At 39.2% G+C, this 24,060-nt stretch overlaps 1 protein-coding gene across 5 annotated transcripts in view; it reads left to right on the top strand.

Annotated features, from left to right (window-relative positions):
- Positions 1-12,657, top strand: part of LOC117890215 (G protein-coupled receptor kinase 1) — a 62,300-nt gene extending 49,643 nt beyond the window's left edge. For 2 of the 5 annotated variants that reach the window (XM_034794949.1, XM_034794948.1), the window contains 3 exons: positions 527-733; positions 12,138-12,300; positions 12,367-12,657. In XM_034794949.1, the coding sequence (XP_034650840.1) occupies positions 527-733; positions 12,138-12,300; positions 12,367-12,549 (553 nt within the window). In that variant the 3' untranslated portion in view covers positions 12,550-12,657. Of the gene's footprint in view, positions 1-526; positions 734-12,137; positions 12,301-12,366 lie in introns of those variants that run through there. The other 3 variants (XM_034794951.1, XM_034794952.1, XM_034794953.1) reach the window with 2 other exon arrangements.
- The last annotated feature ends 11,403 nt before the right edge of the window (positions 12,658-24,060 follow it).

The following is a 24,060-nucleotide window of genomic DNA, read 5'->3' as shown; positions in this document are numbered from 1 at the left end:
GAAATAGCTACTATAGGCCCCAAGAAAATAGCAATCTCTGTAAGAGCATCTGGATGGGAGCACTGCTGACACGTGTCAAACGGGAGGAGAAGAGGAGTATATCCAAGCGGAATCACAATGGGCCGAAACCGGCCTAAGTGTGTCGGGGTTGTGAAATCTCGACAACCGCCTCAACCAAACCTAACTAGCTGATTAAGAACCTAATAAATAATTTGGCAGTGGTTTGGTATGTTAATTATTAAGTTTCTCTAATGTACAGTTGCTTCGGCCAACGGAAGTGAGAGACAATTTGAATCTTTTAAATGTTTTATTGCCGGCTCTAAAGGCACGGTTGGATATGAGCGTATAACTAAAAATCTTAATTTGAAATATGAACTGACATGCTGAGGACGGCCCCACAGCTCGAGAAGCGCTGCCCGCGCAGCATTCACCAATTCTGCCGCGTCAGCCACCCGTGCAGACGCTGTCGGACTAAGTAAATTTGCAACGTTTTTCTGAATATTATTTTCGTTCTTCTTATTTTTAGGTGGCAGCAGGAAATCTCTGAAACAGTATTTGAATCAGTCAATATTGAGACCGATAAGATCGAACAAAAAAAGAAATCTAAGCAAAAACAGCACTTTGATGCAGATGAAAAGGAATCTGATTGCATTTTACACGGGTATATTAAAAAACTAGGAGGATCGTTTGCGTCGTTATGGCAGACAAAATATGCTAAATTATATCCAAACCGGTACGTATGTTATATGTTATATTATACATAATGTTAATTATTCCCGGTACTCAAAGAGTTAAGGGGGTTTATACCCCCAAATGTTGTGTGAAGGCTAATGTGATATCACACTAATCAGCTTTTAAGATAAACAAAGTTCTTTACAACCAGAGTTAAGATACTAAAGTTATGTGAAAAAACAAACCGCTACCTATAAAAAACCGTTACCGGAAAAGAACCATAAATCTTTAAAACAATTTTAAGCCCTCAGTCTATCAGAAAAAGTCGGTTTGGTTCGAAGACATAAACAAACGAAAACATAAGATTGCATATATGTATATGTATGTATCACACTAAGGCTACATAAATACAGTTGCAAAAAAATTATAGAACCACTAAAACACATTTTGTTCTTGAAAAAAAAAAAAAAAGAGTTACTGTTTCGATTTTTTTAAATATTTAATTTGTATACCCGGTACTCGAAGAGTAAATAGGGTATATTGTATTTGTGGGGAATAACGGATGTTTGTAACGCACAGAAGGAAACGTTTCCGACCCCATAAAGTATATATATTCTTGATAAGCATCAATAGCCGAGTCGATTGAGTCATGTCTGTCTGTCCGTCTGTCCGCCCTGATGAGCGCCTAGTACTCAGAGTCCATAAAAGCTAGAGCCACCAAATTTTGCATCCAGACTTCTGAATGCTCACACTGTAACAAGTGTATTTAAAAAATTAGCCACCTTCCGCCCCCGCAAAAGGGCGAAAACCTCCCAAAGCTACAATTTTGAAAATAAAAGATAAAAACGCCATTCCGTAGGGAATGACCATATCTATCAGATCACGAAATTGGGATCCGATAGGATCATTATTAATAGCCAGAATGAAGAAATTAATTTCCAGTGGCTAAACCCACCCCGCCCCGCAGCTTTTTTTTTTTTTTTTGCACATTATCTTATTCACACTCTGCTTCTGCAGTGTGCTGCCTCTGCCTCTGCCGCGTCTCTGCCTCTGCCGTAACTCTGCAGTGTTAGGCTCTAGGGGAATTTTGCAAGCTAAAAGATTGTGCGAAAAATGTAAAATTTGTCAAAAACCGGTAAGTACAGATGTAGTACTGAGTACCGGGTATAAAAGTTGTGACGCGTAAGAAGCGTCTCACACGTCCCTTCTCGTTTCATATAGTTTAGTATTCCCGAAGAGTACTCGAAGAGTAACTAGGGTACATTGTATTTGTGCGAATAACGGTTGTATGTAACGCACAGAAGAAAACGTTTCCGACCCCATAAAGTATATATATTCTTGATCAGCATCAATAGCCGAGTCGATTGAGCCATGTCTGTCTGTCCGTCCGTCCGTCTGTCCGTCTTGTTTGTCGGCTAGTTCTCAGAGACTATAAGAGCTACAGCCACCAAATTTTGCATCCAGACTGCTGTATGCTCACACTGAAACCAGTGTATTTCAAAAGTGTATTTGAAATTCATAGCAACAAGTTTGGCCATGGCCAGCCCTAAAGTTGTTATATATTTGATACACAGCACAGGAACATATGGTTGACAATTATTCCAGGAGTGAAAAGTGCGAGATTGAGGAAACAACTGTGCTGAAAACGAAGAAAATATATTCAAATTTTTAGCGAGATGAGAAAATTGCTTTGATAAAGACAGTTGAGACACGACAATGTATGTGGCTAATAACACAAAAAAACGAGAAGGGACGTGTGAGACGCTTCTTACGCGTCACAACTTTTATACCCGGACTCAGTACTACATCTGCACCTTAGCGGTTATTTGTCAAATTTTACATTTTTTCTCGCCACCCTCCCTAGAAACACACACTGCAGAGTCAGGGCAGAGTCGCGGCAGAGGCATGGTCAGAGACGTGTCAGGGGCAGAGGCCATAAACTGCGCGAAGCAGAGTGTGAATGGGAGAATATGCACAAAACAAATATAAGCTGCGGAACGGGGTGGGTTTGGCCACTGCTAATTAATTTCTTCATTGTGGCTATAATAATAATCCAATCGGATCCCAATTTGGTGATCTGATAGATATGGTCATTCCCTACGGAATGGCGTTTTTAGTTTTCTTTTATTTTCAAAATTGTAGGATTGGGAGGTTTTCGCCTTTTTGCGGGGACGGAAGGGGGCGGGGCTAATTTTTGAAATACACTGGTTTCAGTGTGAACATACAGCAGTCTGGAGCCAAAATTTGGTGGCTCTAGCTCTTATAGTCTCTGAGAACTAGCCGACAAACAAGACGGACGGACGGACAGACGGACGGACGGACGGACAGACAGACATGGCTCAATCGACTCGGCTATTGATGCTGATCAAGAATATATATACTTTATGGGGTCGGAGACGTTTCCTTCTGTGCGTTACATACAACCGTTATTCGCACAAATACAATATACCCTATTTACTCTTCGAGTACCGGGTATAATAAAATGTCGGCAACGTTTCCGTGAAAAGTGCATGGGAAAGTTATGCTGCAGAAATAAATAAAGAAGGTGAGATAGATGTTAATGTGTTACAGTTTATGAAAATAATGAACTATACTTACGCTTTTAGCAAATGAATGTATGGACCTCTCTGCGGGACAGTCTGCTCCTTTGCATGTTATGTCGTTGGAGAGACGGTCACTTATGATCCGACATAATTTTCTATTTGCATCGACACCTTTTTTGTGTAGTAAAAAACAAGCACCACTACGTTTGTGGACAGCTCCTGCATGCAGTCCCGATGCTGCTGGCTCGGAAGTCGGGAACTGTGTGTTTACAGACGACTACGTAGATGCAAGTACATACATACGTCTTAGACTTATTCCTATGTATGTAAGTGCCATTTAACTGTTTATAATAACAGTAATAAATCAAAACTTACTTTTACTTCAGTCAAAGTCTTTAAAAAGGCGTAACGTGGAAAAACCGACTGGAGCTGACTACCTAAAAATAAAACCATGACGATCTTCTCATTTTGTTCCCAAGTAGCAACAGCTACCGAGCACAAGATAACAAACCGGCCATATTTGAAGGTTGAGCAGCATGGCAAGAAATAGCTGCCTTATTCATAAAATTAAAATGATTAAATAAATCAATTTTTCAAACATTTAAAATATAACTCTTTACTTTTGACGCACACCGAGAGTCATTTTGACACGGTACTAGTCCAACTGCAGTATTTACCAATTCCTTTATATTAAATTGTTTTTATAAATTTGGGGTAGTCCTGTATTGGATTCAGAATCTGGGTCTTCTGGGCTTTCAACCGAGGCGCCATATTGTATGGTCCACACAGCAAAGTGCCATCCTCCTATTGCTGAGAATCCCGAATTCATTATCAATGCAACGATGAGCTTGACTTTGAAAGTACTTGAAAGACATTTGTGCTGTGAATAGATTCCTGGACTCATACTTACATATGTTTTAATTTTGAGCTTGTGTAACGGGAATGCATTATCTGCAAGAATGGATTAAGGATAACGTACTTCCTTTAGAATGCTATCCTCCGGAAATGTGACGTTGCCAGATAAAATTGGTTTTCCAAGCGAACAATGCACTGTGGGTAAAAAGACCGTTTTTTTGGCATTAATCCAAAAAATAGAGCTAGAGCTACAAATTGGCATGAATGTTCGTTAGACTAAAGTAGAATTTCGGACAAAAATTTAGTCATTTGGACCCCGCCTACCTTCCGCCCCCATACTAACTGGAACTCATTTACGTCGTATTTATTATAAAAAATGGTATTCAGAAGATTAATTATGATAAATTATCCTTTAAAACACTTTAGAACTTTAAAAAAATATATTTGATTGACTGATTGAATGATTGTTTGGTTAAAATTAATTTGATTGGAATCGCTCCAACGAGCGATTGCATTTTCCTTGGTACTTGTTTAATTAAGCAATAAATTGGATAATTTTCGTTTGAATTGTTTCATCTTTAATTAGTCAATTTCGTCAATACTTTTTAAACTACAGCATTTTATTGCGTATGCTTCACGATTGTTGTTGGTCCAGACCTCTAGCAGCGCTGCATAAATAAACTCATAAGCATCTGCAAAATTTAAAATTGTCCGAAAAGGGTCAAAAACGGTCAAAAAGCATTAATAGTTGGTTAAAAACATGTAACTTGAACCTCTGTGCAGTGGTGTGCTGTGCAAAAGTAATATTCCACAGAACACACGTGCAATCGTTAGTACCAAGCTAAAAATATACGCGAACCAAACATTGGACAACTAAAAAACTACACACAACTATCAAAAAACATGTATCAGTAATTAATTGAAATATCTCGACCTATTATTTCCATATTTTTACTTTTATTTCAACTTTGAAATCGAGCTACAATTAACGCTGCAAGTTGCTCAATGTTTCTCGCAATTTTTCACAAGTCAAAGCATCTCAAAATCGGCCGACTTTAAAAGCGCGCAAATAATGTATGGTATTCCGTAAAAATCTTCTAAAACCAGTTTTGTTCTATCTTGATATTCAGCAATCAGAAAATTTAAGTCGCATTCAAATATTTTACCCAAAAAAAAAATTACATTAATGCCAAAATTTCGGGTTTTTTACACATAATGCAATGTGAAAAGGCATTCAAATCCTCCGCAGTACCGTAAGCACAAACGTCGATGTGAGTAACCTTACATACACATATGAAGCGTTACGAGAACTTAAGCACAATTGATTGAAAGCCCTGTAAAAGGAAGGAAAGGATTTGGTATATATGTACATACGTTTAGATCTAACCTTAATTATACCCGGTACTCGAAGAGTAAATAGGTTGTATTGTATTTGTGCACAAAGTGAATATATGTAACGCATAGAAGGAAACGTCTCCGACCCCATAAAGTATATATATTCTTGATCAGAATCAATAGCCGAGTCGATTGAGCCATGTCTGTTTGTCCGACCGTCTTGTTAAGCGCCTGGATCTCAGAGACCATAAAAGCTAGAGCCACCAAATGCATCCATACTTCAGTGTGCTCACACTGTTACAAGTGTATTTCAAAAATGAGCCACGCCCCCTTCCGCCTCCGCAAAAGGGCGAAAACATCCCAAATCTACAATTTTGAAGATAGCAGAAAACAGAACAGAAGTGAATGACCATAACCATCAGATCACCAAATTTAGGCAGTATTGGAGCATTATTATAGCCACAATGAAGAAATTAATTAGCAGTGGCCAAACCCACCCCGTCCCGCAGCTTATATATGTTTTTTGCATATTCTCCCATTCACACTCTCCTTCGCGCAGTGTGTGGCGTCTGCCCCTGCCGTTCCTCCGCCTCTGCCATAGCCGTGGCTAAACCCACCCCGTCCCGCAGCTTATATTTGTTTTTTGCACATTGCTTCGCACAGTGGCCGCACACTGGCCGTCGGCCGCTGCCTCTGCCTCTGCCGTGAGTCTGCAGTGTGTGGGTCTAGGGAAGGGGGGCAAGCTTAAGGAGCGTGTTGGTGTGAGAAGTGTTGTAGAAGTAGATGACAGATGAAGAAAAAATTTAAAATTTGACAAATAACCGCTAATGTACAGATGTAGTACTGAGTGCCGGGTATAAAAGTTGTGACGCGTAAGAAGCGTCTCACACGTCCCTTCTCGTTTAATTTTTTATTTACGCTTACAAAAACAACTTTTTCTGATAGACTTAAGTCTATACATTTTTTTTAAGGATTAAGGTTTTTTTCCATGTCAGAACATTTGTTTATACCCGGTACTCGAAGTGTAAATAGGGTATATTGTATTTATGCACAAAAGTGGATGAATGTAACAAACAGAAGGAAATGATTCCGACTCGAAAGTATATACATATATTCTTGATCAGCATCAATAGCCTAGTCAATATAGCCATATCCGTCCGAATGTCCGTCTTGTTGGGGAGACTGCTGATACAAGTGTATTTAAAACATTGGCCCACCTCCTTCCGCCCCGACAAAGGGCGAAAATCTGATGTGTCCACAATTTTAAAGATAAGAAAAATCTAAAAACGCCATTCCGTAGGGAATGACCATTTCTATCATATCACCTAATTGGGTGATTGGATCATTATTAAAGCCAGAATGAAGAAATTAATTTGCAGTGGCAAAACCCACCCGTCCCGCAGCTTATATATTTGTTTTTGCACATTCTCTCATCCACACTCTGCTTCGTGTAGTGAGCGGCCTCTTCCTCTGCAGTGCCTCTGCAGACTGTTTCTCTAGGGGAGGGGGGCGAGCTAAAGGAGCGTGTTGGTGTGAGAAGTGATGTGGATGTTTATAAAAGATGTAGAAAAAATGTAAAATGTAAAATTTGAAAAACCCGATAAGGTACATATGAATACCGGATATACAAGTTGTGACGCGTAAGAAGCGTCTCACACGTCCTTCCTCTTTTTAACTAATATAGATGATTCACTCCAAAATTTGCAGACAAAGCTCACAGTATGACTAGATTAAGTAGGAAAAATACACTTTTTATATGGACGGAGTGCGGAATGCTCTTATAAGCCCTCAAATATTGCAATACCCAGATTTATAAGAATAATTTTGATTAACCACAGATGCTAACGGGTTCGCATGTGGAACAGTACTAAGCCAAAAGTACGAAGGCAAGAAACTACCAGTTGCATATTCAATTAAGCCTTAAATTCTAAGATTAGATTCCTTAGATTCTAAGGCATTCACAAAAGGCTAATCCAATAAATCAACAATCGAAAAATAATAGGCTACCATTCACTGGGCAATCACATATTTCACATATTGTGTCAAATTTGACACAAATAATTTGTGGCCAATTTATGGTGAATGACCTGATCATTAACGAGAAAATTAACTTAGGACAATTATTCAAGAGGCTTACTTTAAAGGCCGGTACTCTAGGCGTCACCAAATTACAGCTGTTCCTAGAAGACATATTGCTTAACTACTCCCGGGTAGGTGAATTTAAAAAATTGGGAAATAAAAACCTTATAGACATAAAAATTGCGGTAACGCCAAAAACAATACACAGAGAATCGATCGACAAGGTATTTAAAAAATGTCACCATGACCCAATTACTGGAGGCCACCAGATATAAAACATTATACATTGTGACAAATGTCTGAAAAACAAAATTCTCAAACACAACAGAGAGCGAGAAGGGACTTGTGAGAAGCTTCTTACGCGTCACATCTTTTATACCCGGTACTCAGTAATACATCTGTACCTAGCAGTTTGTTTTTAATTTTACATTTTACATTTGTTCTACATCTACATCACTTCCCACGCCAACACGCTCTTTTAGCTCGCACACTACACAAAGCAGAGTAAGAGAGAATGTGCAAAAATAAAAAAAAGGGACATACAGACATGGCTAAATTGACTCGGCCATTGATGCTGTTCAAGAATATATATACTTTGTGGGGTAGGAAACGTTTCCTTCTGTGCGTTACATACAACCGTTATCCGCACAAAAACAATATACCCAGTTACTCTTCGAGTACCTGGCATAAAAATACATATGTACATACATATGTATATATATACTTCATGCAAAATATGATGTACCCATACAACACAATACACAATACATTTGTTCTTAAAAATTACATCAAGCTTTTTTCTACCTCACTAACTAAGTAATCTACTACTGTAGACTGGCAATCTCACAGTTGCATCCCAGTTGAGGCCAAAAAGGGCCAACAGTTTTTCAGTACGGTCGTGATGGATTTTGGACCGAGCACATCATAGACATGAGCCGTATTTTAAAATCGGACGAACAAGCGCGATATAGAGATTATTCGTTCTCAAATTCCTTTGATCACCTCTTTATAAACGCAAGCATGACTCCACTTGACTCTACTTTCAAAATATATTATGTAAGCATATTTGCGGTGTTAAAACATAATACACACCATTTATACCTTATATATATCCTAGAAGAACTCCATCTCGCATTGGCAATTACCGCCGCCGTCCGGATTATAACGTCTGCATATTGACCATAATATGTATAATTCCCAGTGCTACATTTGCTCGCCAATTGACACCTTCATAGGGAAACTCGCTCTCTTTTATTTCGGGAATAAATACAACTTCAAATAGCTAATAAAGAGTCATTCATTATAAAGTACTAAAGAAAGCCCTCTCATTATACCTCTTCAAAAACTCCTTATCTTTACCTGTTATGGTTACTTCTGGAGTACCACAGGGTAGCCATCTAGGCCTTCAGTATTAACAAACTCTCGACTACTTACGTTTGTATTCTGATGATGCTAAACTCTGTGTCCAGTATAAGAACATTTTATTTCACTCTCGCTTGCAATCAGATCTCAATAGCTTTCAGTCATGTGCAAATATTGTACACCTTAATGCTTCGAAATGCAAAGTAATGACATTTTATCGCTCCAGCCCCTTACTGGCTCCTTACAGCCTCTGCGGCGGTTCTCTTGAAGGAATTACATTGACTGATGATCTATTTGTTAAACTAGACCCCAACTTAAAGTTTTCTGAATACATTTCTACCATGGTAAATAAAGCCATGGGCGTGCTTGCGTTTATAATATGAATATGTCGTTTGAATATGTCGGCAAACAATGATCAGGCAATCGCCGATCTTTTTGCACAATTTTTTCAAACCACCTATTCCCAGGAAAGCTACCCAGGCCATATGTATCCATATAGTTTACCAAGGTCGAATGGCATTTTCTGCTTTTTGTTTAATGAAGGCTCCTTACTTCATGAACTTAAATTAGTTAGGCCGGTATTTTCACCGGGCACTGACGGAGTTCCCGGCTGTGTACTCAGGTACTGTGCCGAGTCTCTGTGCGGACCTTTGCTTAAATTATTCAATCTATCCATCCATTCTTCTAGCTTTCCCCCCATCTGGAAGGAATCCTTTATAATTCCTCTCCATAAGAAAGGTAGCAAGTCTGACGCTAAAAACTATAGAGGGATATCCAAGTTATCCGCTATTCCTAAAATGTTCGAGAAAATTTTAACTCCGCACTTGCAACATCTTTGCAAATCACTTATATCTCCAGCTCAGCACGGATTTATACGGCGACGATCAACAACCACTAATCTTTTAGAGTTCACCTCCTTTGTCATTAAAAGATTCCAAGGTAACTTGCAGACGGATGTTATTTACACTGACTTCAGTAAGGCATTCGATTCTGTAAACCATTCTCTTCTTGCACAAAAGCTCGACCTTCTAGGGTTTCCGCCCAATCTGTTGAGATGGATTTCTAGCTACCTGTGTTCTAGGTCTCAAAGGGTCCTTTTCAAAAACTCCTTATCTTTACCTGTTATGGTTACTTCTGGAGCACCAAAGGGTAGCCATTTAGGCCCCTTACTTTTCACACTCTTTATTAATGACCTGCCTTCTGTCTTAACAAATTCTCGAATACTTATGTATGCGGATGATGTTAAGCTCTGTGTCCAGTATTAGGACATTTCATTTCACTCTCGCTTGCAATCTGATCTCAATAGCTTTCAGTCATGGTGTTGTGCAAATATGTTACACCTTAATGCCTCGAAGTGCAAAGTAATGACTTTTCATCGCTCCAGCCCCTTACTGGCACCTTACACCCTCTGCGGTAGTTCTCTTGAGAGAATTACATTAGTTGATGATCTTGGTGTTCAACTAGACCCCAAGTTAAAGTTTTCTGAACACATTTCTACCATGGTAAATAAAGCCATGGGTGTGCTTGGGTTTATAAAGAGGTGGTCAAAGGAATTTGATGACCCCTATATAACGAAGACTCTCTATATCTCGCTTGTTCGTCCGATTTTAGAATACGGCTCATGTGTATGGTGCCCTCAAAACAACATACATCAGGACCGTATTGAATCAGTACAGAAAAACTTCTTATTATTTGCCCTACGGGGCCTCAACTGGGATGCAACTGTGAGACTGCCATCCTACCGTAGTAGACTTCTTTTAATAAATCTTCCATCCTTAGTTAGTCGTAGAAAAATGCTTAGTGTAATTTTTATGCACAACTTGATCAAGGGGGATGTAGACAGCCCTGACTTGCTGAGCCGCATAAACTGTACGATTCCCATTAGACCCACTAGAAACTATATTCCTTTGTTCCTTCCAATGTGTAGATCGAATTATGCTTTGCACGAGCCCTTTAGAGTGTTATGCTCGGATTATAATTCCCTCTATCACATTATATCCTCGACTCACTCCCTTCCTCTTCTTAAATCTCTTATACTAGCCTACCTCTCCCGTAGTTAATTTAATTTTTGACTTTGATAATTTTGCTTGCTTAGCTATAGTTGCTCTAGTTTAGTTGTGTTTAGTTCTAATTTTCCTCGAATATTAGCCTAACATCTATCTTTCCTGCATGCTCGCGACCGGTTCGGTTAATCGAGCCGCGCGTCGTGCGGCAGCGCTCCTCGGTCGGTTGGGCGGGAGGAGGGCTGCGTTCTGCTGGGTTCCGCGCGTAACAGGCTTTGGCTTGGTGTCGCATGGGCCACTTGATGGTGCAGTCATTGCATATCAACGTCCATACAAATAAAGAGGTGGTCAAAGGAATTTGAGAACGAATAATCTCTATATTGCGCTTGTTCGTCCGATTTTAGAATACGGCTCATGTGTATGATGTGCTTGGTCCAAAATCCATCAGGACCGTACTGAAAAACTTTTGGCTCTTTTTGGCCTTAACTGGGATGCAACTGTGAGATTGCCAGTCTACAGTAGTAGATTACTTTTAATCAACCTTCCATCCTTAGTTAGTGAAGTAGAAAATTGCTTGATGTAATTTTTAGGAACAACTTGATCAAGGGGGACGTACACATATAGCACTGACTTGTCCCGTTAGACCCACTAGAAACTTTATTCTTTTGTTCCTTCTACTTTGTAGATCGAATTATGCCTTGCATGAACCGTTTAGGATCTTATGCCCGGATTATCATTCCCTCAATCAGATTATTTCCTCCACTAACGCACTCAGAAACTCAAAAAAGCGCAACGTCAAAAATATATTTAAAACGTGGACGAAATTGGTGAGTACCAGGTCAAATGCCCCGTACGTGCCCCGTTGGACTCGAAACTACCAAATTTGATATAAAGTGCACTTAGCGGCGCCATTTTCGCAGCGGGCGCAAATATTGCTTGGCACAGCCCTGGTCTTAAAAAAATTTGGTTGCTCTACCTCTTTTAGTCTCTGAGAACTAGGCGTGAAACAAGACGAACGGACCGGAGATATGGCTATATCGACAGGGCTTTTAATGCTGATCAATAATATATATGTATATACTTTACGGGCTGAGCACATTGCTTCGACCACAAATCTAATATACCCCATTTACTCTTCCCCATAATTCCAAATTTCGTAAATTCGTTGTTTTGGTACAAAGATAAAAAGGTGAAATTGTTGCATTTAAAAATTGTTTTACAAAAACTGAACAAGCATATGTACAGACATATGTAATAATTATAATAATTCTGTTTACTTTTTTGTAAGATTGGAACTTCACTCTGAGAGCGGAAATAACAAGCCAGAACTAATATTTATGGACCAAGTAGAGGACATTTCATCTGAGTTTATTTTACACAAAAACGAAAATTGCATTCAAATTCGCATTAATGATGGTAGTCGAGATGGTAGGATTGTTTTAACGAACACTGTAAGAAATTCAAATTTATTATATTTTATTTAAACTGTTTTAAAAATTCCAATGTTGTTATTTCAGGATGAAATCGGATTAAAGGAATGGGCGTCATCTTTGAGATCCGCTCACAAAATGTCGCAAGATCTTTTAGGATCAATGGCTAAAAAAGCTGGAAAAATTTATGGTAGTGAACGAGATGCCAACAAATCTATATATATTTTAGGGGGTAATTGCTCAACGAAATCGTCGAATGGGTCTAATTAATTATATAATAACTTATGTACAACCAAATTACTGCTATGTAAAACGATGTAGAGGTATACACAATGAAAATACATTTGGAGAGATTCCTAATAAGCCCACCCACCCATACACCATACACCCATAAATCCATACAGCGTTCAAGGACACATGTTCATCACTTTTAATTTAATTGCCTGTAAATTGTTTAAGAATTAGTACAAACATATGTGTATCCTTTTGATTTTATATACCAGGTACTCGAAGAATTGAGGGGCTTATTAGATTTGTTGTTGAATTACTGTGCGTAAGTGCTGTGTTGTAGTATCCCACAAGTTTAACGGGGCCCCCACCCCCACGATGGCCGAACATCTGTAGCATCCACAAGCGCAAGAAATTAATTTGAAATGGCTATGTTAGCCCTCTCGCTCTGACCACTCTGATTGTGCAGTGTGCGTATCTGTCGGAGGAGAACGAGCTAAATGATAGTGTTGAAGTAGATGACAGATGTAGCAAAAAGTTAAAAATGTAAGACTTGAAAAAAAAATCATAATGTCAATTGTATGTACATATATGTCGGTGTTCAAAGTAACCGCCACGATATACATACAACATCGATCGATCCAAAGCAGCGCTGCGCATGTACTGCTGCTCCGAGGATCCATCGATGTTTAAAGTAGTCTCGTTCTAAAGCCTAGTAATCAGATCCGAAAACACGTTTGCTAGCAAACTGTGCAATATAGTGTGTGCAGTCAGAGTGTGACCTGAGGTGAAAACCGCATTCCGTTTGGATGGAAGCCGTTTGGCCTTGTTTCATTTTTGAAAATGTGTGAAAATTGCAAAAAAGGTTAATAAAAGAATGAAAGCAAAATGGGTCCATGTAGGAGATTATTTTTAGTGGGATTGGCGGCCCTTGCATTAGTGTAGGAGGAGGAAAATCAACGAAATCAGCGCCGACAACATTGAGTAAGCCCATGTCTGCAGTAAAGAAACCAGGAGGGTCGTTTGTCTGTACATGTGAGTATTATAAATCATATGTGTACATTTATGGAAACCCATGTAAAAATACCCTTTGCATATTCCGCAGTTTGAAAAAATGACTTAGAAAATTTGCAATTTGTCTGGAAATAACATCTTCAGCCTTCTTGGATTGGTGAAGTAGCAAGGGCGTACCAAGGAATATTTTCGCTTGTGGCAAAGTTCTAAAACGGCTTCCCCAAGCACTCTTCATATTCAAAGATAAGTAGTTTCAAGTCTATATCGTCGCCTTCGCCACTCCTCGGCACGACCCTTTAACAATTTTGTTGACAGCCCAGCCGGGTTGGTTTCTTGGTAAGCCTAGTACTCCGATCGAAAAAAAGGGGCCGCTACAAAATTCAGGGATGATATTTGTATTGAACCGATAAGAAATGTTGTCGCGCACAAACTACTTTCTAGCGGCTGTACGCCAGGCAGTACTCAGATCGGAAAAAAAACTGGCCGATTAAATCTAGAAAATCAGCCGATAGTATTTTGTGGAATTCGATGGTAAATTTCGAGCAGCTCGAAAAAGATACATTTGTTTTATGTTCCGCGAGTACAGAAACAGAGAGTAAAGTCTCAATAAAATGGAGGTAAAGTTGCCGCTGAGGTGAGAAGAAAAACGAGAAGGGACGTGTGAGACGTTTCTTACGCGTCATAAATCTTTTTTTGTTTTGTTTTATTTTTTCTCTTTTTATTTACAATCTGTCTGTTTAAACAATAAGTAAATTGTATAATCTATATCTATCTCTATATCTATATATATAAAAGAAAGTCGTTTTTGTTACAACACTTATAGCTCGAGAACGGCTGGACCGATTGCCATGGTTTTTGATTTGTTGGATTTGTTTCCGTCCCGAGTAGCAGAATACATCTTGAAAACAACTTATGGCCTGTTTGTTGCGGCCTTAAAGCACAAACTAAATTTTTTTCTGAAGACATCATGTGAGTGTTCAGAAATTTGTCTAAAAAGTTCATTTGTTCATTTGTTGTTAATTTGTATTTGTTTAATCATATTTAATATTTGTTTTATTTATTTGTTTAATTTGTATTAATGAGAGAGAAATCGTCGAGCTTATCGTACAGATGAACAGAGGAATAATCTTCGAAGTGCAAGAAGAAATGGTTCAAGTATTGATTTGAATCGAGCAGCGTTTCTGTATGATTGCACCATCGACTACAGTTTGCATCGTTTAGTTTGCATTGGTCTAATGGACTTCCAATGGAAGTTGGCTCGGTAGTCATCATGCTTAGAAATTTAAACCAACCAAAACTGTGTAATGGAACGCGTTTGGTGATAAGAAAACTAATGAGCAATGTGATTCACGCGTCGATACTTAAAGGAAAATTTAAAGATGAGGAAGTTCTTATTCCAAGGATTTAACCCTTTGAGTTTAAACGAAATCAATTCCCGATTCGTCTTGCCTTCGCCATGACGATCAAGAAATCACAGTGCCAATCCTTGACTATTTGTGGCCTCAATCTAGAAAATGCATGTTTTTCTCATTGTCAATTGTACGTGGCATGCTCACGTGTCGGCAACCATCCGTTTTATTTGTTCTTGCGCCTGACCAAAAAACAAAGAATGTCGTTTACCACAAAGTGCTTGAGTGAAAATCCTATTACCATCGCATTGGATCATTGCAACCTATAGTAGAGGCACAGCATAAATTCTTGCAAATCTACTTCATGGGCAATATGGAAGAACAACTTGACAGGCGTCAAGGGATCAACACAGCTACGAAGAGAGCAATTCTCCAAGATCTGCAGAAAATGCTTCATGAACATCATGCATTGGTCAGGCTGTTCAAGACTGCTTTAGAGCGCATGCCAAGTGATTGCAATTCGGTCAAGTCAATTAAATACATTTGCAAATATTTCACGAAAGGGAGCGCCATGGCGGTTTTTGGTATCCAAACATCCAATACCAACGATGAAATCACGCGCTATCAAGTTGGTACTTTTTTGTTTCTATCTATATAAACATATTATTTTGTATCATTGTTTTACGTTCATCAAAGCCTAAATTAGTTCAGCTAAAAAGTAACACGACATTCATTGACTGTTAGGCGGTGCGAAGTTCGCCGGGTCAGCTAGTTAATATTAAATTAACAGAAATAGCAGTTTTACAATGAGCCCTGCTATTATATATAACATCTTTTCAGTTTTTTGGATTTATCTATCGGGGAGATCGAGAATGTGGTATCTTTTCAGTCTTCTTACTCTTAAGCTTTTGTCTAATAGACTAAAAGGCTAAATTATTTTCGTGGTTATGGAGTCTGTCGATGTATTTCTTAATAGTTTTATTTATTTCTTCTTTAATGGTTGGAATATTAAGATCTTTGTGGATATTTGCATTAGATATGTAACGAGAAGGGACGTGTGAGACGCTTCTTACGCGTCACAACTTTTATACCCGGCACTCAGTACTACATCTGCAACTTAGCGGTTATTTGTCAAATTTTACATTTTTTCTTCATCTGTCATCTACATCAACAACACTGCTCAAGCCAACACGCTCCTTTAGCTCGCCACCCTCCCCTATAGACACACTGCAGAGTCGCGGCAGAGGCAGAGGCAGAGAAGTGTCAGGGGCAGAGGCCATAAACAGCGCGAAGCAGAGTGTGAATGCTGCGGGACGGGGTGGGTTTGGCCACTGCAAATTAATTTCTTCATTGTGGCTATAATAATGATCCAATCGTATCCCAATATCTTCAAAATTGTAGATTTGGGAGGTTTTCGCCCTTTTGCGGAGGCGGAAGGGGGCGTGGCTCATTTTTGAAATACACTTGTAACAGTGTGAGCATACAGAAGTCTGGATGCAAAATTGGGTGGCTCTAGCTCTTATAGTCTCTGAGTACTAGGCGCTCATCAGGACGGACAGACGAACAGACAGACAGACAGACATAGACTCGGCTATTGATGCTGATCAAGAATATATATACTTTATGGGGTCGGAAACGTTTCCTTCTGTGCGTTACATACAACTGTTATTCGCACAAATACAATATACCCTATTTACTCTTCGAATACCGGGTATAAAAAGGAGCATTGACAATGTGTCGCAAAGTTTTTGATTGTTAACGCTGAAGTATCTAAATACTTGAGTTGCTAGCAGGCTCCCAGAGCTGTATAGAGTAGGTCCAAACAGGCTATTTGTTTTCCAAAGTGGTTTCTGATTTTCGACTTATTAACCAGGACATTTTTAGTGTTTTAAGTCTGAGTTGTTGACATTTTGCTTTAATGTGGTTTTTCCATCTTAATCTGCGGTCGAGATACAAGCCGAGATACCTCACACTGGTACTTTGTGGAATTGGTGAGCCGTTAAATGTAACATTTGGGAAGTTACCTGGTCTTAATGAAAACGTTATTTCGACGGATTTCAGGGAGTTGATTCTAATTTTCCATCGAAGGAACCAGTCTTCAATTAGCTTAGCTCACTCTGCAGGAGTTCGGAAGCTTCATTATACCCGGTACTCGAAGAGTAAATAGGGTATATTGTATTTGTGGGTAATAACGGTTGTATGTAACGCACAGAAGGAAACGTTTCCGACCCCATAAAGTATATATATTCTTGATCAGCATCAATAGACGAGTCGATAGAGCCATGTCTGTCTGCCCGTCCGTCCGTCCGTCTTGTTGAGCGCCTGGATCTCAAAGACTATAAAAGCTAGAGACACCAAATTTTGTATCCATACTTCTGTATGCTCACACTTTTACAAGTGTATTTCAAAAATGAGCCCCGCCCCTTTCCGCCCCTGCAAAAGGGCGAAAACCTCCCAAATCTACAATTTTGAAGATTAAAGAAAACTAAAAACGCCATTCCGTAGGGAATTACCATATCTATCAGATCACCAAATTGGGATTTAATTTGCAGTTGCCAAACCCACCCCGTCCCGCAGCTTATATTTGTTTTTTGCAATTTCTCTCTTTCATTCTCTCTCTCATTATTTATTTGTTTAATTTTGTATTAATCATTTTAATAACAATGCCGCGTCCTAGAAGATCTAATCTTTCCCAGCGAAGCTGTAATGCAATTAGCCAATGGAATATCGCGAGTCAATTATCTGATGGAGAACGAGAAATTGCACGAGAATAGTGCCGCGTTAGAGAGAGAAATCGTCGAGCTTATCGTACAGATGAACAGAGGAATAATCTTCGAAGTGCAAGAAGAAATGGTTCAAGTATTGATTTGAATCGAGCAGCGTTTCTGTATGATTGCACCATCGACTACAGCTTGCATCGTTTAGTTTGCATTGGTCCAATGGACGTTGTTTGCCTGCATTGTGGAGCATTGAAGTTTGCTGGTGAAACGCCTGGTTTGTGCTGCCTTAGTGGTAAAGTGAAATTGCCATTATTGGTCCCGCCACCAGAGCCATTGTGCTCCCTGCTTTATGGCGAAACACTAGAATCACGACATTTTCTAGCGTTTCTGCATTGTTGAACGATCTATCTGCTGATGATTTCTCGAAGCAATTGCTGACTATCGGTAATGGCCGTGTTCCTGTTGACAAATCGAGCGGTTTGATTTCATTTCCTCCAAATTTTTGCAATTTCGTTTCATCAAAAAACGAGCTTATCAACAAAGTATTCCCGGATATCATTGCTAACCACAAAAATACTAAATGGTTAAGTGAGCGAGCAATTTTGGCCGCTTAAAATAAAGATGTAGATGACCTCAATCTTATAATTCAAAATCAAATCGTAGGTACTCTGTATTCATACAAATCTATCGACTGTGTAAAAAACGAAGAAGAAGCCACTAATAATCCAACTGAATTTTTAGACTCCTTGGATGTGCCTGGTTTACCACCACACAATTTAAAACTTATAGTTGGCTCGGTAGTCATCATGCTTAGAAATTTAAACCAACCAAAACTGTGTAATGGAACGCGTTTGGTGATAAGAGAACTGATGAGCAATGTGATTCACGCGTCGATACTTAAAGGAAAATTTAAAAATGATGAAGTTCTTATTCCAAGGATTTAACTCTTTGAGTTTAAACGAATTCAATTCCCGATTCGTCTTGCCTTCGCCATGACGATCAACAAATCACAGGGCCAATCTTTGACTATTTGTGGCCTCAATCTAGAAAATGCATGTTTTTCATGGTCAATTGTACGTGGCATGCTCACGTGTCGGCAAACCATCCGTTTTATTTGTTCTTGCGCCTGACCAAAAAACAAAGAATGTCGTTTACCACAAAGTGCTTGAATGAAAATCCTATTACCATCGCATTGGATCATTGCAACCTATAGAAGATGCACAGCATAAATTCTTGCAAATATACTTCATGGGCAATATGGAAGAACAACTTGACAGGCGTCAAGGGATCAACACAGCTACGAAGAGAGCAATTCTCCAAGATCTGCAGAAAATGCTTCATGAACATCATGCATTGGTCAGGCTGTTCAAGACTGCTTTAGAGCGCATGACAAGTGATTGCAATTCGGTCAAGTCAATTAAATACATTTGCAAATATTTCACGAAAGGGAGCGCCATGGCGGTTTTTGGTATCCAAACATCCAATACCAACGATGAAATCACGCGCTATCAAGTTGGTACTTTTTTGTTTCTATCTATATAAACATATTATTTTGTATCATTGTTTTACGTTCATCAAAGCCTAAATTAGTTCAGCTAAAAAGTAACACGACATTCATTGACTGTTAGGCGGTGCGAAGTTCGCCGGGTCAGCTAGTTAATATTAAATTAACAGAAATAGCAATTTTACAATGAGCCCTGCTATTATATATAACATCTTTTCAGTTTGTTGGATTTATCTATTGGGGAGATCGAGAATGTGGTATCTTTTCAGTCTTCTTACTCTTAAGCTTTTGTCTAATAGACTAAAAGGCTAAATTATTTTCGTGGTTATGGAGTCTGTCGATGTATTTCTTAATAGTTTTATTTATTTCTTCTTTAATGGTTGGAATATTAAGATCTTTGTGGATATTTGCATTAGATTTGTAAAAAGGAGCATTGACAATGTGTCGCAAAGTTTTTGATTGGTAACGCTGAAGTATCTCAATACTTGAGTTGCTAGCAGGCCCCCAGAGCTGTATAGAGTAGGTCCAAACAGGCTATTTGTTTTCCAAAGTGGTTTGATTTTGATTTTCTGATTTTCGACTTATCAACCAGGACATTTTTAATGTTTTAAGTCTGAGTTGTTGACATTTTGCTTTAATGTGGTTTTTCCATATTAATCTGCGGTCGAGATGCAAGCCGAGATACCTCACACTGGTACTTTGTGGAATTGGTGAGCCGTTAAGTGTAACATTTGGAAAGTTACCTGGTCTTAATGAAAACGTTATTTCGACGGATTTCAGGGAGTTGATTCTAATTTTCCATCGAAGGAACCAGTCTTCAATTAGCTTAGCTCACTCTGCAGGAGTTCGGAAGCTTCATTATACCCGGTACTCGAAGAGTAAATAGGGTATATTGTATTTGTGGGGAATAACGGTTGTATGTAACGCACAGAAGGAAACGTTTCCGACCCCATAAAGTATATATATTCTTGATCAGCATCAATAGACGAGTCGATAGAGCCATGTCTGTCTGTCCGTCTGCCCGTCCGTCCGTCCGTCTTGTTGAGCGCCTGGATCTCAAAGACTATAAAAGCTAGAGACACCAAATTTTGCATCCATACTTCTGTATGCTCTCACTGTTACAAGTGTATTTCAAAAATGAGCCCGCCCCTTTCCGCCCCTGCAAAAGGGCAAAAACCTCCCAAATCTACAATTTTGAAGATAAAAGAAAACTAAAAACGCCATTCCGTAGGGAATGACCATATCTATCAGATCACCAAATTAAGGATCATTGGATCATTATTATAGTCACAATGAAGAAATTAATTTGCAGTGGCCAAACCCACCCCGTCCCGCAGCTTATATTTGTTTTTTGCAATTTCTCTCTTTCATTTTGTATTAATCATTTTAATAACAATGCCGCGTCCTAGAAGATCTAATCTTTCCCAGCGAAGCTGTAATGCAATTAGCCAATGGAATATCGCGAGTCAATTATCTGATGGAGAACGAGAAATTGCACGAGAACAGTGCCGCGTTAGAGAGAGAAATCGTCGAGCTTATCGTACAGATGAACAGAGGAACAATCTTCGAAGTGCAAGAAGAAATGGTTCAAGTATTGATTTGAATCGAGCAGCGTTTCTGTATGATTGCACCATCGACTACAGCTTGCATCGTTTAGTTTGCATTGGTCCAATGGACGTTGTTTGCCTGCATTGTGGAGCATTGAAGTTTGCTGATGAAACGCCTGGTTTGTGCTGCCTTAGTGGTAAAGTGAAATTGCCATTATTGGTCCCGCCACCAGAGCCATTGTGCTCCCTGCTTTATGGCGAAACACTAGAATCACGACATTTTCTAGCGTTTCTGCATTGTTGAACGATCTATCTGCTGATGATTTCTCGAAGCAATTGCTGACTATCGGTAATGGCCGTGTTCCTGTTGACAAATCGAGCGGTTTGATTTCATTTCCTCCAAATTTTTGCAATTTCGTTTCATCAAAAAACGAGCTTATCAACAAAGTATTCCCGGATATCATTGCTAACCACAAAAATACTAAATGGTTAAGTGAGCGAGCAATTTTGGCCGCTTAAAATAAAGATGTAGATGACCTCAATCTTATAATTCAAAATCAAATCGTAGGTACTCTGTATTCATTCAAATCTATCGACTGTGTAAAAAACGAAGAAGAAGCCACTAATAATCCAACTGCATTTTTAGACTCCTTGGATGTGCCTGGTTTACCACCACACAATTTAAAACTTATAGTTGGCTCGGTAGTCATCATGCTTAGAAATTTAAACCAACCAAAACTGTGTAATGGAACGCGTTTGGTGATAAGAGAACTGATGAGCAATGTGATTCACGCGTCGATACTTAAAGGAAAATTTAAAAATGATGAAGTTCTTATTCCAAGGATTTAACTCTTTGAGTTTAAACGAATTCAATTCCCGATTCGTCTTGCCTTCGCCATGACGATCAACAAATCACAGGGCCAATCTTTGACTATTTGTGGCCTCAATCTAGAAAATGCATGTTTTTCTCATGGTCAATTGTACGTGGCATGCTCACGTGTCGGCAAACCATCCGTTTTATTTGTTCTTGCGCCTGACCAAAAAACAAAGAATGTCGTTTACCACAAAGTGCTTGAATGAAAATCCTATTACCATCGCATTGGATCATTGCAACCTATAGAAGATGCACAGCATAAATTCTTGCAAATATACTTCATGGGCAATATGGAAGAACAACTTGACAGGCGTCAAGGGATCAACACAGCTACGAAGAGAGCAATTCTCCAAGATCTGCAGAAAATGCTTCATGAACATCATGCATTGGTCAGGCTGTTCAAGACTGCTTTAGAGTGCATGACAAGTGATTGCAATTCGGTCAAGTCAATTAAATACATTTGCAAATATTTCACGAAAGGGAGCGCCATGGCGGTTTTTGGTATCCAAACATCCAATACCAACGATGAAATCACGCGCTATCAAGTTGGTACTTTTTTGTTTCTATCTATATAAACATATTATTTTGTATCATTGTTTTACGTTCATCAAAGCCTAAATTAGTTCAGCTAAAAAGTAACACGACATTCATTGACTGTTAGGCGGTGCGAAGTTCGCCGGGTCAGCTAGTTAATATTAAATTAACAGAAATAGCAGTTTTACAATGAGCCCTGCTATTATATATAACATCTTTTCAGTTTGTTGGATTTATCTATCGGGGAGATCGAGAATGTGGTATCTTTTCAGTCTTCTTACTCTTAAGCTTTTGTCTAATAGACTAAAAGGCTAAATTATTTTCGTGGTTATGGAGTCTGTCGATGTATTTCTTACTAGTTTTATTTATTTCTTCTTTAATGGTTGGAATATTAAGATCTTTGTGGATATTTGCATTAGATATGTAACGAGAAGGGACGTGTGAGACGCTTCTTACGCGTCACAACTTTTATACCCGGCACTCAGTACTACATCTGCAACTTAGCGGTTATTTGTCAAATTTTACATTTTTTCTTCATCTGTCATCTACATCAACAACACTGCTCAAGCCAACACGCTCCTTTAGCTCGCCACCCTCCCCTATAGACACACTGCAGAGTCGCGGCAGAGGCAGAGGCAGAGAAGTGTCAGGGGCAGAGGCCATAAACAGCGCGAAGCAGAGTGTGAATGCTGCGGGACGGGGTGGGTTTGGCCACTGCAAATTAATTTCTTCATTGTGGCTATAATAATGATCCAATCGTATCCCAATATCTTCAAAATTGCAGATTTGGGAGGCTTTCGCCCTTTTGCGGAGGCGGAAGGGGGCGTGGCTCATTTTTGAAATACACTTGTAACAGTGTGAGCATACAGAAGTATGGATACAAAATTGGGTGTCTCTAGCTTTTATAGTCTTTGAGATCCAGGCGCTCAACAAGACGGACGGACGGACGGGCAGACAGACATGGCTCTATCGACTCGTCTATTGATGCTGATCAAGAATATATATACTTTATGGGGTCGGAAACGTTTCCTTCTGTGCGTTACATACAACCGTTATTCGCACAAATACAATATACCCTATTTACCCCTATTTACCCAGCGAAGCTGTAATGCAATTAGGCAATGGAATATCGCGAGTCAATTATCTGATGTAGAACGAGAAATTGCACGAGAACAGTGCCGCGTTAGAGAGAGAAATCGTCGAGCTTATCGTACAGATGAACAGAGGAACAATCTTCGAAGTGCAAGAAGAAATGGTTCAAGTATTGATTTGAATCGAGCTGCGTTTCTGTATGATTGCACCATCGACTACAGCTTGCATCGTTTAGTTTGCATTGGTCCAATGGACGTTGTTTGCCTGCATTGTGGAGCATTGAAGTTTGCTGATGAAACGCCTGGTTTGTGCTGCCTTAGTGGTAAAGTGAAATTGCCATTATTGGTCCCGCCACCAGAGCCATTGTGCTCCCTGCTTTATGGCGAAACACTAGAATCACGACATTTTCTAGCGTTTCTGCATTGTTGAACGATCTATCTGCTGATGATTTCTCGATGCAATTGCTGACTATCGGTAATGGCCGTGTTCCTGTTGACAAATCGAGCGGTTTGATTTCATTTCCTCAAAATTTTTGCAATTTCGTATCATCAAAAAACGAGCTTATCAACAAAGTATTCCCGGATATCATTACTAACCACAAAAATACTAAATGGTTAAGTGAGCGAGCAATTTTGGCCGCTAAAAGTAAAGATGTAGATGACCTCAATCTTATAATTCAAAATCAAATCGTAGGTACTCTGTATTCATTCAAATCTATCGACTGTGTAACAAACGAAGAAGAAGCCACTAATATACCCAACTGAATTTTTAAACTCCTTGGATGTGCCTGGTTTACCACCACACAATTTAAAACTTATACATAGTTGGCTCGGTAGTCATCATGCTTAGAAATTTAAACCAACCAAAACTGTGTAATGGAACGCGTTTGGTGATAAGAGAACTGATGAGCAATGTGATT

Source organism: Drosophila subobscura, chromosome E (genome assembly GCF_008121235.1).
Source record: "Drosophila subobscura isolate 14011-0131.10 chromosome E, UCBerk_Dsub_1.0, whole genome shotgun sequence".
NCBI classification, from domain to species: Eukaryota; Metazoa; Arthropoda; class Insecta; order Diptera; family Drosophilidae; genus Drosophila; species Drosophila subobscura.
Note: the sequence above shows the minus strand (reverse complement) of the source record. Positions and strands in the feature narration are given on the sequence as shown.